The sequence below is a fragment of the Phyllobates terribilis genome, unplaced genomic scaffold, assembly GCF_046119375.1.
Source record: "Phyllobates terribilis strain yellow unplaced genomic scaffold, ASM4611937v1 Scaffold_1__5_contigs__length_1240528914, whole genome shotgun sequence".
NCBI classification, from domain to species: Eukaryota; Metazoa; Chordata; class Amphibia; order Anura; family Dendrobatidae; genus Phyllobates; species Phyllobates terribilis.
In genome coordinates, this window is record NW_027362761.1 from 1,143,863,414 (window position 1) to 1,143,876,985 (window position 13,572).

Here is a 13,572-nt window from a genome sequence, read left to right on the forward strand (position 1 = left end):
ACATTATCACACATTCTTCCGCCCTTTCCTGGAGCCACGCTTGCTTTGTACTTCACTTAGTTCTCCTGCCTCAACACAGCCTCGCACACCATCCCAAGAGCCTCCTCGTCCCCAGTAACGGTACTTAACAGCAAGCAAGAGTCCTATACTTCAAGCTTCGGTTCCGCGCCCTTCTTCCCTTAGGGAAGTTTTCTATGCCAGTATGGCCGCTACTTAGCTTTCCGCTTTATTGACGCCTCTGGACCACCTCACAGGGCATTTCCCCTTCATCTCGCTTATCCTTCCTTCTCCGTCCCTTTACCCGACTGACAGACAACTCTGTACCGTCCCACTAGGCTTCCTGCCCCAGGCCCAATACTTCTTCCTTCACTCTCTTGTTACCTCTGTCCCGACTTCAGACTGTGACTCACTTACCTCTAGGATCTTACTATCCCCTCGGTCGTCTCTCTCTTGCCACAGAACACCCACTGCATGTGGTTCTGCTTCTCAGTCAGACCTGAGGTCTGCGACTGCTGCAGACTCGTCCCTAGCTGACATTCTACCTAGAAACTCTCTGCTGTGCCCTCACTTATCTCCTCCCCATGGGCTAGTCCCACTATTATCTCCAACTATTCCTGTCAACTACCTAGTGCTGGGCAGACCACAACTCCATCATCAACAATATAAATCATTAGACATTTCAAACACCATAATGCATAACATCATTTTACATATCTTCAAAGGGGGTCGTGGGCAGCACATCCACTTCCTTACACAGGGACATAATATTACCACTTGACAATTCGTTAGTGCGACTTCATCTGTATGCAGATCAGTTTTGGTCACCAGTTCATAGAAAAGATGCCCTGAAGATAGGAAAAGTTCAAAGAAGAGCCACAAAACTGATGAGGTCCATGGAGGATCTTAGTTATGTGGAAAGATTAAAATAATTAGATTACATTTATTTAGTCTTGAGAAGAAATGTCTTAGGACTGACATGATTAACTCGTACAAGTACATAAATGGCCCAAACAAATAATAAGGTCAAAAGCTGTTGCATGTAAAACCCTCTAAAAAAACTAAGGAGCATTCTCTCCGTCTGGAGAAGAAAAGGTTCAATCTCCAGAGGAGACAAGGCTTCTTTACCATGAAAATTATTAATCTGTGGAATAGCGTGCCTCAGGAGCTGGTCACAGTTGGACCCGTCAATGGTTTAAAACAGTACTTGTATGGGTTTTTTTTAGAAGAAAATAATGTAAATATGTAAAATTCTTCTTCTGAATGTTGATCCAGTTGATCAACTCTTGGGATCAGGAGGGAAACTTTGCTCTTTTAGGACAGACTAGATTATGCATTAGATGTACCTGAACCCCTTTCCCTTTATTCTTTCCCATCTCTCGGTTGAACTTGATGGACATGTGCCTTTCTTCAACCGCACTACTAACTATACTGCTGAGTAACTACATGTTTGAAAAATTCATAAAGTTAGGATTTTGTTTTTGTTTGATCACTTGTTCCATAACAAAAAGAAGTAGTCTTTGGTCTGGAGAGTTTGTGTTTGTCTTCAGTTTCCATCCGTTCTATGTCATGAAGAGAAGATCACAATGATTTGTCCAAATTTTGGTTTTATTTACTCTTTTTACTTTTCCCATTGGAGGCAGTGAAAGTGGGAGGAGCACTCCGAGCTTATCCATGTGCTCAGACACCAAATCTACGTCTTCTTCTTCTTATCAACAGGCGCCTAGACATTTCCATGTCCCAGGTAGGCCCATACTCAGGTTTACTCTATGACCACTAACAAGAAATTCCGAATTGTACACGGAACTTGAAGAAAATTACCACTGTATAGTGTGATATTTCAACAGTTTTGGTCAGTGGGGGTCCATGTTCTAAGACTACCCCTTCTATACCAGAACAAAGAGACAGGAGCCCTCAGCTATTGGATGTTCCTCTTCCACTTTGATCAACTTTGTTGATACTGAGCAAAGCGCTGTATGGGATTTTGAGCCTGTACACAGATTACTAAACCTGAAGCAAATTTGATGTAAGCTGAGCACTTCTGCTCCTTCGTTCCAGCGATCCATGGGAGTCTTAGTACCTGGACCCGACTATTCAAATGTTTGACATGTCACTAACAAGTTAGAAGTTTTGTAAATTAATAAGTACACTTAAGGATTACCGATACTGATACTAAAACTAATACTTTATTTTTTATGTGTTTTTATTTTTATTATTACTATCTTTATAGTTATTATTTACGTTGGTTGTTTCTATTTAACATACAAGCAATCGGAAAAAATAATAATCATGTAATAATTTATTTTTTTATTTCTTGCTCAGTATGACCCCCGTCTAGTTATGTAAAGCTATTATCAAAATATCTGTCTATTTAGGGACCTAAAATATTTTATGGGAGAATTTTACGATTTTGGAGAATACTATTCAATGTAAGTTCTAGCATTTTTTTGCCCTAAAGGGGCAAATCAACAGGAACCTGAGATTGATGTGGTCCCAGCAGATATGCCATTACAAAATGATTAGTGGAGGTTAATGATGAGTGAGCATGCTCGTTACTCGAGATTTACGAGCATGCTCGGGTGTTTTCTGAGTATCTTCAGCGTGCTCGGGTGTTATGTTTGAGTCACTCCGTGCGCATGATTTGCGACTGTTTGACAGCTTTAATACATGTGAGGAATGCCTGTTTCTTAGGCATTCCTCACGTGTATTAAAGCTGTCAAACAGTCGCAAATCATGCACACGGAGTGACTCAAACATAACACCCGAGCACGCTGAAGATACTCGGCGAGTACTTGACCATGCTTTCCCAAAGTGTTAACAGAACTTACTCACTCATCACTAGTGGAGGTCTGAACTTTGGGACCCCCAAATGGACCATAATACTGGTGTAGACATTTTTTTTCGCGGTCACTCGACTGTACAGGGAAATGCAGTCAGACCCATTCACTTTAAAGGGGTCTCACTGCAGTTCCCTGCACAGCCTGGTGACTGGGACACATAAAGAAACTGCGAAGAACTATGGTTCTATATTAGCACATCCTTAATTTTCATGATTGTTGCGGGTCCCAGAGGTTGGGCTTCCACCGTTGATAAAGTAGAAGCATAGCCTGGTACCATCAATTTATATGATGGGACATCTCATTAAGCCATTGATATTTAATAATAGCTTTTCTTTAAAGATTTTTTTATTTCCTTCTGCTCTCTTGACTCTCATGCTTGCTTCATGTACTAACAAATTCCTAAATTGAATCTCTCTCAATCAGCGGGGGTAGCCATTTTGCAATGTTAACGACACTGCGGCTTATCGATTCACTGGGTAAGCGATGACATGTAAGATCAAATGATTGAGCCATGTCATTGATTAGTAGTGAAATATTAAGTTATATTCTTCGGGACCACAAAATGACTTCTGGCGCCCTGCGTACTAGATAGGTCTACTTTAAAGGGAACTCCATCTAAAGTCAACGGAGCTCCAAGTCAGCAATTCCATCAGTTACCCAAATGTAAGGAGCAGCTGATGGACCTTAATGACTTTGAAAGATAAGGGTCTACTTTCTTCAATACCAACCTCTGAAGTTTTTTGAGCAAAATGGCCTTGAAAACTGTCCAGTTTTGTCTGGTACCAGTCGTGAGAACACTAACGCGACAGAGTGCCCTCGGCAAGAGTTGAGCAAGAAGATTTGTGCTGCCCTGGTCTGGTCTTCGGTCTAGTCCCCTGGGCCAGTCTTCACTTCTGCAGCAGTCTTTGTCACTGCATCTTGTGCACTTCTAACGCTTACTAGGCCCCACAATATCATGATGTTGTGGTGCCTAGTAAATGGTAGAAGTAGACACCAGAGATGCCCAGAATGCCACGCCGAGGATCCCGACTACTGACTTGAAGACTACCCTGCTGTCTTGGAGGACCAGAAAGGACATCAGACCAGTGAAGCACAAATCTGTTTGCTCAGCTCTACTCCTCACTCTTCAGATAAGGAATTGGTGAGGGTCATTTATTTTTTACGTTTCCATATAAGAGGTCAGAAGATGACTTTAGATGAATTCCCCCTTTAACACAAAATGTAGCATATGACTGATGTCATGCTTTCTTTTGTTATGTTAAATTGGTTGTTCCAGATCAGAAAAAAGGGTCTTTTTTCCATTGTTATCTATAGTGTATTGCAGCTTATCCCTATTGAAGTGAATGGCGCAGGTCTGCAGTACCAGATACAACCAGTGGACAGGAGTGGTGCTGTTTTTTGGGGAAAAAAAGACAGACCCTTTTTTTTATTCTGGACAGTCCCTTTAAAGATATATTATTTGCAGGCTGTGTCTTCTCATCCCTTTATTCTTTCCTTTTCTCTTCTGTAGACACTGGAGTTAAAGATAACATCTATAGGAAACCCCCTATCTACAAACAGCATGGTACAGTCTTGCTTTCAGCTTGCTGCTACTTTTTGTCTTTTGCATGATTAGACTAATCCTAATTAATCATTTATTAATCGGTCATCAACATCAGTTCATCCTAGATTTCTAATGGCTGGAACAGTAATGGCAGTGATGAGTGTTAGTAGTGGCATAACTAGAGTCAGATAAGCCCGATGCAACGTTTGGACCTGGGCCCTCACTTCCATGTTGGTCAGATGTATGGACCTTTGCAGCGTTCCAGATCCTACAAAGACATATGTTTTCACAATTCATATAATAATATCCCCATCCTGGTATAATGTCCCTCATCCTGGCTCCTTCATGGTATAATGTCCCTTGTCCTGGCTGCATCCTGTAACAATGCCCCCCATCCTGGGTCCCTTCCAGATATAATGCCCCCCATCCTATAACAATTTCCACCTTCCTAAACCCCATCCTGGAATAATATCCCCCATTCTCCCATCCTATAACAATGTCCCCCATCCTGGGCCTCTTCATGGTATAATGCCTGTGCCCTGGGCTCCTTGCTGTAATAATGTCCCCCATCCCGGCTCCTTCCTGTAACACAATGTGCCATATCCTGGCATAATATTCCCCATCCTAGGTCCCTTCCAGATATAATGTCCCCCATCCTATAACAATGTCCACCTTCCTGACCCCTCTCCTGTAATAATATCCCCCATCCTATAACAATGTCCCCCATCGTAGGCCCCTTCCTGGTATAATAACCTCCATCATAGGCCATTTTAAATTCTAATATTGGTTCTGCTACACTTTTCCTACACATTAAAAAAATAAAGGATTCTTCTTACCTTCCTCCGCTCTTACAACGTGCGGTGTCCTTTTCTATAGCCTTAAGCTGACTTTTTGTAATGCACACGCCCGGACTGACTGGCGTGTGCGTGTTTATGTAGTGATTCCACTGTGCCATGAACCGGAGAGTGCCTGGAGGGGCGTAACTAAGTATCTGCCCGATCCGACCAAGGTCGCACGACGGCATACGACGCCAGTGCACCAGGGAGGAACCGAGCAGAGGAACCAGGGTCTACTCCAGGTCAGACTCCGGACACGGCTGTTGACCCACACCGGGGAATACAGGAACAGGCAGACTAGAGCACAAGCTGGGTAGGGTCCAGTACAGACTGGGAGACAAATTCGAAACCGCAGACGCGGTAGACAGAGCTGAGCAAAGCGAAAACCGCAGACGCGGCGGACAGAGCTGAGCAAAGCGAAAACCGCAGACGCGGTGGACAGAGCTGAGCAAAGCGAAAACCGCAGACGCGGTGGACGGAGCTGAGCAAAGCGAAAACCGCAGACGCGGTGGACAGAGCTGAGCAAAGCGAAAACCGCAGACGCGGTGGACAGAGCTGAGCAAAGCGAAAACCGCAGATGCGGCGGACAGAGCTGAGCAAAGCGAAAACCGCAGACGCGGCGGACAGAGCTGAGCAAAGCGAAAACCGCAGACGCGGCGGACAGAGCTGAGCAAAGCGAAAACCGCAGACGCGGTGGACAGAGCTGAGCAAAGCGAAAACCGCAGACGCGGTGGACAGAGCAAAGCGAAAACCGCAGACGCGGAAGGAACAGGGCTCTGTTCACACGGAACAGACTAGAAGGGAAAGGCAGAACCAGATACCCACAGGGTACTTGCAGAGAAGTAGCGAGTGGACCACAAACTCACAAACGGAAGTACAGTGACAACGAGCAGGAGTAGGTACGAGTTCAGACTCTGCAGAAAAAGGAAAGGAACGGACATAGAGAAAAAACAGGTAAAAGATAGGAGAGAGTTCAGACTGGAACTGAGTGTACGGAGGAGACCGACACTGCAGCGGGATACAGGAGCGGGTCTGGAAATACGGCCCCCAGAGAGGCGGGACGAACAGGCAAGGAGCGTGTTCAGACTGGCCTGGAAATACAGCCTCCAGGAAGGCGGAACGAACAGGCAAGGAACGAGTACAGACTGCAGGTTAAGGTGCACAGATAGGACACAGTACAGACATGGGAACAGATACTGCAAGACAGGTAACATAGACAGGACCTGGCATGTCAGAGACAAAAGCCAACTGACAGGGCAAGATGCTCAGGCATGGGTTAATGGGGCAGCTGGTTTAAATACCAGGTGACAGACAGCAATAGGCTGAGGACGCACAAAGGGTGTGCCTGCAGCAGGTACAAAAAGCAGGAAGTGATCGGGCGCCGCCCATAAGCAGCAGACACAGAAGCAAACAGACAGCATGGAGGGAAGCCAGAGAGACACCCTGGACTGGAGATCAAGTGCGCGCTCTTGCACAGTGAGAGATGGACCACTATGCAAGGACGCCGCCAGGTATGTTACAGTACCCCCCCCCTTACGCCCCCTCTTCTTCAGGCCTGCCAGAATGTTCCGCAGGGAATTCGAGGGCCAATCCTTTACTTCAAGTAGATCACTTCCACTGTCCACTGGAGAAACTGGTCTCATCTGGGTAGCTAGGATGCTACCTCCTATCCAGCCATCGTCAGCAACACACGAAACAGGTGGAGTACCAGGAACAGCACACAGGGAAGTCTCTCTCCACTTATTATCAGGTAGCACCCCAGAGGGTTCAGGAGACAACTGGAAGTCCTCCGCCGGGTTGAAGGAGTGCAGAGACTCGGGGGTAACCTCTGCTTCGGGGTACATCTTGTCAAACTCACAGGATGAAATGGGCGAGGTATCAGGTACAAGGTGTAGAAAAGTCCCTGTTACCTTGTTATCTGGTGGTACCCAGGAGGATTCAGAAAACAACTGGGAGTCCTCCGCCGGGTCGGAATAGTGCAGAGACTCGGGGGTAACCTCTGCTTCGGAGTACACTAGGTCGGACTCGCTGGATGAAGCAGGCGAGGTATCAGGTACCGAATATAGAAGAGTACCTGTCCATTCGTTATCAGGTAGCACCCCGAAGGGTTCAGGAGACAACTGGAGGTCCTCCGCCTGGTCGGAGGGGTGTAGAGACTCGGGGATAACCTCTGCTTCGAGGTACATCTTGTCAAATTCACAGGAAGAAATAGACAGGTTATCAGGTACAGGGTGAAAAAAGTCACTGTCTCTTTGTTATCTGGTGGTACCCCGGAGGAGTCAGGAAACAACTGGAGGTCCTCTGCCGGGTCAGAAGAGTGCAGAGGCTCGGGGAAAACATCTGCTTCAGAGTACACTAGGTCGGACTCACTGGACGAAGCAGGTGAGGTATCGGGTACCGAGTATTGGAAAGTCTCTGTCCATTCACCACCAGGTGGCACCCCGAAGGGTTCTGGAGACAACTGGAGGTCCTCCGCCTGGTCAGAGGGGTGTAGAGACTCATGGGTAACCTCTGCTTCAGAGTACACTAGGTCGGACTCACTGGACGAAGCAAGCGAGGTATCAGATCCAGGATATAGGAAAGTCTCTATCCATTCACCACCAGGTGGCACCCCGAAGGGTTCTGGAGACAACTGGAGGTCCTCCGCCTGGTCGGAGGGGTGTAGAGACTCGGGAGTAACCTCTGCTTCGGAGTACACTAGGTTGGACTCACTGGACGAAGCGAGCGAGGTATCAGGTACAGAGTATAGGAGAGTCTCTGTCCTTTCGCTACCAGGCAGCACCCCGAAGGGTTCTGGAGACAACTGGAGGTCCTCCGCCTGGTTGGAGGGGTGTAGAGACTCGGAGGTAACTACCACTTTGGGGTACCCATTGTCAGGCTCACAGGACGAAGCGGACAAAGTATCGAGTACTGGGTGTAGAGAAGTCTCTCTCCATTTGTCATCGAGTGGTATCCCGGAGGATTCAGGAGGCAACAGGGGGTCCTCCGCCAGGTAGTAGAGGTGCACAGACTCTGAGGTAACCACAGCTTTGGAGCATCCTTGGACATGCACACCGGTTAAAGTGGGTGAAGCATCTGATGCCGGGTGCAGGAAGTTCTCCTGTGTGGAGTCTGGATGGGCAGAAGTCTCTTCGGGCAGGAGAACTGGTGCACTACCCACGCACATTACCCGTTGGGGCTTCTCCGGGATACAGGGAGATGAAGCTTCAGTAGGGACTTCAAGGTTGGGGTCAGGAGGTCTCAGGGAGGACAGACCCTGGCGTGACGACTTGCCTCTACGCCTAGCACGTCTGGACTGCCTCTTGAGGTTGGGAGAAGTATTCCGGAAAGCGTAGTCACCCTGTGAGGATTCTGGGTGGGCAGTAGTCTCATTGGGCTGGAGGACTATTGCGCTACCCACACACATTACCCATTGGGGCTGCTCCGGGATATTGGGAAGTGAAGCTTCAGCAGGAGCCTCCGGGTTAGGATCATCAAAGACCATTAGAAAGGCCACCAGGAAGGCCATTAGGTCCAGGAGGATCGGATCCTATGTTTCATATAGGGGGTTGATCCATTCCAAGGCATCACCCGCCAGGTAAGACATAATGAATGCCACCTTAACCCGATCGGTGGGAAAACATAGAGGGTAGAACTTGAAGTGTAGCATGCATTGCTCCACAAATGCACGACTTTGTCTTGGATCCCCATAATAACGTAGCGGATCCGCAGGAACGAGAGCAGATACATCCATCTGGACGGGTGCGTAATTCGCCTGGAACTCAGCTAAAGGGAAAAAAATTTTTTTATTTATTTTAATGCATATATTCGCTGGAAAACTTCTCAGAGAGCGAAGGCCGTGGGGCTCAACGGGAACCATGGTCTGAGCATGCTGTAATGCACACGCCCGGACTGACTGGCGTGTGCGTGTTTATGTAGTGATTCCACTGTGCCATGAACCGGAGAGTGCCTGGAGGGGCGTAACTAAGTATCTGCCCGATCCGACCAAGGTCGCACGACGGCATACGACGCCAGTGCACCAGGGAGGAACCGAGCAGAGGAACCAGGGTCTACTCCAGGTCAGACTCCGGACACGGCTGTTGACCCACACCGGGGAATACAGGAACAGGCAGACTAGAGCACAAGCTGGGTAGGGTCCAGTACAGACTGGGAGACAAATTCGAAACCGCAGACGCGGTAGACAGAGCTGAGCAAAGCGAAAACCGCAGACGCGGCGGACAGAGCTGAGCAAAGCGAAAACCGCAGACGCGGCGGACAGAGCTGAGCAAAGCGAAAACCGCAGACGCGGCGGACAGAGCTGAGCAAAGCGAAAACCGCAGACGCGGCGGACAGAGCTGAGCAAAGCGAAAACCGCAAACGCGGCGGACAGAGCTGAGCAAAGCGAAAACCGCAAACGCGGCGGACAGAGCTGAGCAAAGCGAAAACCGCAGACGCGGCGGACAGAGCTGAGCAAAGCGAAAACCGCAGACGCGGCGGACAGAGCTGAGCAAAGCGAAAACCGCAGACGCGGCGGACAGAGCTGAGCAAAGCGAAAACCGCAGACGCGGCGGACAGAGCTGAGCAAAGCGAAAACCGCAGACGCGGCGGACAGAGCTGAGCAAAGCGAAAACCGCAGACGCGGCGGACAGAGCTGAGCAAAGCGAAAACCGCAGACGCGGCGGACAGAGCTGAGCAAAGCGAAAACCGCAGACGCGGCGGACAGAGCTGAGCAAAGCGAAAACCGCAGACGCGGCGGACAGAGCTGAGCAAAGCGAAAACCGCAGACGCGGCGGACAGAGCTGAGCAAAGCGAAAACCGCAGACGCGGCGGACAGAGCTGAGCAAAGCGAAAACCGCAGACGCGGCGGACAGAGCTGAGCAAAGCGAAAACCGCAGACGCGGCGGACAGAGCTGAGCAAAGCGAAAACCGCAGACGCGGCGGACAGAGCTGAGCAAAGCGAAAACCGCAGACGCGGCGGACAGAGCTGAGCAAAGCGAAAACCGCAGACGCGGCGGACAGAGCTGAGCAAAGCGAAAACCGCAGACGCGGCGGACAGAGCTGAGCAAAGCGAAAACCGCAGACGCGGCGGACAGAGCTGAGCAAAGCGAAAACCGCAGACGCGGCGGACAGAGCTGAGCAAAGCGAAAACCGCAGACGCGGCGGACAGAGCTGAGCAAAGCGAAAACCGCAGACGCGGCGGACAGAGCTGAGCAAAGCGAAAACCGCAGACGCGGCGGACAGAGCTGAGCAAAGCGAAAACCGCAGACGCGGCGGACAGAGCTGAGCAAAGCGAAAACCGCAGACGCGGCGGACAGAGCTGAGCAAAGCGAAAACCGCAGACGCGGCGGACAGAGCTGAGCAAAGCGAAAACCGCAGACGCGGCGGACAGAGCTGAGCAAAGCGAAAACCGCAGACGCGGCGGACAGAGCTGAGCAAAGCGAAAACCGCAGACGCGGCGGACAGAGCTGAGCAAAGCGAAAACCGCAGACGCGGCGGACAGAGCTGAGCAAAGCGAAAACCGCAGACGCGGCGGACAGAGCTGAGCAAAGCGAAAACCGCAGACGCGGCGGACAGAGCTGAGCAAAGCGAAAACCGCAGACGCGGCGGACAGAGCTGAGCAAAGCGAAAACCGCAGACGCGGCGGACAGAGCTGAGCAAAGCGAAAACCGCAGACGCGGCGGACAGAGCTGAGCAAAGCGAAAACCGCAGACGCGGCGGACAGAGCTGAGCAAAGCGAAAACCGCAGACGCGGCGGACAGAGCTGAGCAAAGCGAAAACCGCAGACGCGGCGGACAGAGCTGAGCAAAGCGAAAACCGCAGACGCGGCGGACAGAGCTGAGCAAAGCGAAAACCGCAGACACGGCGGACAGAGCTGAGCAAAGCGAAAACCGCAGACGCGGCGGACAGAGCTGAGCAAAGCGAAAACCGCAGACGCGGCGGACAGAGCTGAGCAAAGCGAAAACCGCAGACGCGGCGGACAGAGCTGAGCAAAGCGAAAACCGCAGACGCGGCGGACAGAGCTGAGCAAAGCGAAAACCGCAGACGCGGTGGACAGAGCAGAGCAAAGCGAAAACCGCAGACGCGGAAGGAACAGGGCTCTGTTCACACGGAACAGACTAGAAGGGAAAGGCAGAACCAGATACCCACAGGGTACTTGCAGAGAAGTAGCGAGTGGACCACAAACTCACAAACGGAAGTACAGTGACAACGAGCAGGAGTAGGTACGAGTTCAGACTCTGCAGAAAAAGGAAAGGAACGGACATAGAGAAAAAACAGGTAAAAGATAGGAGAGAGTTCAGACTGGAACTGAGTGTACGGAGGAGACCAACACTGCAGCGGGATACAGAAGCGGGTCTGGGAATACGGCCCCCAGAGAGGCGGGACGAACAGGCAAGGAGCGTGTTCAGACTGGCCTGGAAATACAGCCTCCAGGAAGGCGGAACGAACAGGCAAGGAACGAGTACAGACTGCAGGTTAAGGTGCACAGATAGGACACAGTACAGACATGGGAACAGATACTGCAAGACAGGTAACATAGACAGGACCTGGCATGTCAGAGACAAAAGCCAACTGACAGGGCAAGATGCTCAGGCATGGGTTAATGGGGCAGCTGGTTTAAATACCAGGTGACAGACAGCAATAGGCTGAGGACGCACAAAGGGTGTGCCTGCAGCAGGTACAAAAAGCAGGAAGTGATCGGGCGCCGCCCATAAGCAGCAGACACAGAAGCAAACAGACAGCATGGAGGGAAGCCAGAGAGACACCCTGGACTGGAGATCAAGTGCGCGCTCTTGCACAGTGGGAGATGGACCACTATGCAAGGACGCCGCCAGGTATGTTACACTTTTGAATGCCAGCCATGGGCAACACATGACATCAATGTCATATGCCGCTCATGACGGGCATGCCCACGTCAGCTGCCGGCAGCGTGTATTGCAGTGCAGGGAGTCGGCGGGTCTCTGTGCCCCAATACACTTCAGCTGAATAAGAGTCCTCGGGCACACATCCAGCTGAAATAGGCTCTAGCATTGGCAGGCCCCTCCTGCACAGGCCCAATTGTGGTTGTACCATCTGCGACCGTGATAGTTACCCCTTAGTATTTGTCATACCATAACAATGTTCATTGATAACATTGAACTATTCGTAAGAAAAATCGTTTCTATTACAATCGATATCCATTATACAGACATATTAGAAATGAGCAAATCTGCTAGATTGGATTTGGGCAGATTCGCTCAATTCGGGCAGATTCGCTCAGTGAATAAATTTAGTGCAAATTGAATCTGCCAGGAAGGTGTAAAATAAATAATAATCTATTATACTCACCTCTCTTCGGACCTCCCCTCACCTGTCCCATCACCACTGCTCCCTGCCTGGTCCTCGACTCACTTCCCTTCGTTCTTCTTCTCGGTCCAGTGTCTTCCGGTGCTGCTGCTCACTAGACCGGAAAGGGGGCATGACGCACCTGGGGTCTAGTCAGTGGCAGCACAGAAAGACCCATAACTGAGAAGACCACCTAAGAGGAACAGACGAGAACTGCGGTGGTGGGAAAGGTAGGGCCAATGGGAGGTGAGTAATAGTATATATCTTTATCCCCTTCTTGACACCCAGAATCCAGCAAAATCACTACCATTTTGCTGGATTTGAATGAATGAAATATCCAAAAATTTGGATTTGCTAGAATCCAAATATTTGGGTAAATTTGTAGAAAAATTTATTGTTTTAGAGTCTATTCACTCATATGTACAATATATCAATTAAATGTATGACATATGGTCACCCAAGAGGAGGGTCTCCACTCTGGACCACCTCTGTCAGTCAAACTGGATTGCTCTTTGGCCGATCTAAGCTTTACTCTATACTGGGGAGTGGGAAGCAATATCGTTCAGCAAAATTGCTGTGGGCAAAAATCTAATATGCGAGCACGTCTGGAAATTGCTCTGGCCCTTTGGGCATGAAATACTAATTTTACTATGTCTGATATTAGTTAACACTTTAACAACCAGAGTATTTATTTTTCCTATTTATTTGTTTGCTTGTGTTTCTGTTTGACAATCAGAGACCACATTTTATTAGCAATCAGTGCAGAAAGGGGTTCACTTACTTTCTCTTGCTACTGCAGACAGTAAGAGAGAGCGAGAGATTGTCTCCAAAATGATCATAAAATGACGAGTGTTCAGAAACTAGAAATGATTGCTGTTCTGCTGGTGGGTTTGTGTCCTATAGTGCAAAATGTCTCCCACAACAGCACTGTGGTACGAATGTTAGATATTTCTTCTTTTTAGGTTCAGTTTAACATTAAGCCTTTTAATCTTATCTACCAGTATAAAGTGATTATTTTTGCCAATTAACAACATATTCATCATCTTAAAGGATA

General features: G+C 49.2%; 1 protein-coding gene across 1 annotated transcript in view; it reads left to right on the forward strand.

Annotated features, from left to right (window-relative positions):
- The window catches only part of ABLIM2 (actin binding LIM protein family member 2), a 197,085-nt gene that overhangs the window by 146,091 nt on the left and 37,422 nt on the right, over positions 1-13,572 (forward strand). Inside the window, exons 14-15 of the mRNA XM_073647851.1 lie at positions 1,637-1,741; positions 4,348-4,401. Coding sequence (XP_073503952.1) covers positions 1,637-1,741; positions 4,348-4,401 — 159 coding nt within the window. The remainder of the gene's footprint in view (positions 1-1,636; positions 1,742-4,347; positions 4,402-13,572) is intronic.